Source organism: Capricornis sumatraensis, chromosome 2 (genome assembly GCF_032405125.1).
Source record: "Capricornis sumatraensis isolate serow.1 chromosome 2, serow.2, whole genome shotgun sequence".
NCBI lineage: Eukaryota > Metazoa > Chordata > Mammalia > Artiodactyla > Bovidae > Capricornis > Capricornis sumatraensis.
Genome location: NC_091070.1, coordinates 118,578,867 through 118,580,844, shown reverse-complemented (window position 1 = coordinate 118,580,844; position 1,978 = coordinate 118,578,867). Strand labels below are relative to the sequence as shown.

At 48.0% G+C, this 1,978-nt stretch overlaps 1 protein-coding gene across 1 annotated transcript; it reads left to right on the top strand.

Moving 5' to 3' along the window:
* The first annotated feature begins 289 nt into the window (after positions 1-289).
* On the top strand, positions 290-1,383 carry PRR9 (proline rich 9). Its single transcript, XM_068994121.1, has 2 exons — positions 290-344; positions 1,013-1,383. The coding sequence occupies exon 2, from the start codon at positions 1,033-1,035 to the stop codon at positions 1,381-1,383; it is 351 nt and encodes a 116-aa protein (XP_068850222.1). The 5' UTR covers positions 290-344; positions 1,013-1,032.
* Positions 1,384-1,978: the final 595 nt, after the last annotated feature.

Sequence of the window (1,978 nt, the reverse complement as noted above, 5' to 3'; positions counted from 1 at the left end):
TCTGGGCAGACAGGGGACCCAGTCCTAGTTCTGAGGCTGAGATAACGTTTTATGAACATTCTTCTGCGGCTGCCTCTAATGAGAGAGATCTGACGGGAGCCCCTCCCTGCTGAGGTCTGATGAGGACCCAGAGGCCAAAAGAGAGGCTGATTAACAGGCATCCCAAGCAATGACTCAAACCATGGGCAATTTCAGATGAAGCTCGTTATGGTGACTCCACAATTAAGACCTCAGCCCACGTGGCCAGTCAGTCTGGCAGGAGGCTGGACCAAGCACTGTATAAAAGTCCCTACCAGACTGGGCTCCTCCATCCACATCCTTTGTAGAGGCTTGTAGAAGATCAGGTAAGTGGGGACATCTGTGCCCTCTCTCTCCCTTTCAGTTCTGTCTCTGTTCTCTCCTCCTCCACTGGACTGTACTTTCTATTGATTTTTTGAAGTGGTTTGCCGCTTCTTAGGGCTTCCCAGGTGGCTCAGAATCTGCCTGCCAATGCAGGAGACGCAGGAATCATGGGTTCAGTCCCTGGGTGGGGAAGATCCCCTGGAGGATGAAAGGGCAGCCCACTCCAGTATTCTTTCCTGGAGAATCCTATGGACAGAGGAGCCTGGCGGGCTGCAGTCCATGGGGGTCACAAAGAGTCAGACACAGCTGGGCATACACACACACACCAGTTCTTGGGCTTCTCAAACCTTTCTGTGTATTCTACCTAGTCTCTTGCAACTAAATTTCAAAAGGATTGGTCAAATAGAATAGAAAGGAAAGATCTATAGGGGGACTGGAGTTTGGGGGTTGGGGGCTATAGATATTGACAAAAGCTATGAGAATATCCTCAACTATGAGATGGGCGTCAGAAAGAGCTGAAGTAGGGATAGAAAGAGAAAGGAATAAAAACCAGCAGAGAAATGAATTCTCAGGGTTAATGATCATTTATTCCCCATTCCCCTCTCTGAGACCTTCATCTTCAGCCTTCTATGGTTAATGCATCTATTTTCAAAGCTTATGTTTGTTTCAGGTCCTGCCAATCACCCTAGGATGTCCTTCAATGAGCAGCAGTGCAAACAGCCATGTGTGCCTCCTCCGTGTCTTCAAAAGACCCAAGAGCAGTGCCAGGCAAAGGCTGAGGAGGTGTGCCTCCCCCCATGCCAGGACCTCTGCCAAGAGAAGTGCCCAACGAAAGTTCAAGAGGTGTGTGTTTCTCAATGTCAGGCATTAAGCCAAGACAACTGCCCACAACAAAGCCAAGACCCATGTCTCCCTCTATGTCAAGACCAATGTCCATCTCAGTGCACGGAGCCCTGCCAGGAGTTATCTCAGACAAAATGTGTGGAGGTTTGCCCACAGAAAATCCAGGAGAAGTGCCTACCCCCTGGCAAGGGGAAGTAGTTGCTCATAATGCTGTGTGGGGGTCCAGAAGATGATCCCAATCCCAGCCCACACCATGGTGACCTTTCCTTATGGGTACCTCTATGTGCACCCTGCTCTCACCTCCCAGCTTCCTCAGGACTTGGTCTGTGTCTCTGAAGACAGTTCTCTCTGTATTTCCTCAACCTCTGTGAATACATATGGTTGTCAACAATCTATTAGAAGGTCTTAGCTGTCGGAATGATGTGGTTATCAAGGAAGACCACAGAAGCCCAGTTCAGCTCCCTTGGGGCAAAAATTCACCCTTCCCTGGGTGTGTAACAGCCAAGGATGCCTCCATTCATCGTTCAGAATGTCAGCCTCTCACCTGAGTCTCAGAACAAACTGAATTTTGATGGACTTTGCACCGATCACCACCACCACCACCACAAGTGAGGAGAAGCTGGTGGTGTTGCAAAATTTAAAAACAGGGTAATTTTGTATCCATATCCCAAAACAATGACAGAAAGTGATTAGATGTTGGAATGTTGGCTGTGTTTTAAAAAATGAAACGAAATGAAATGTAAATGGTTGATTCCAAATAGCCAATAAGGAAAGATGTGATTAGATGTTTGGG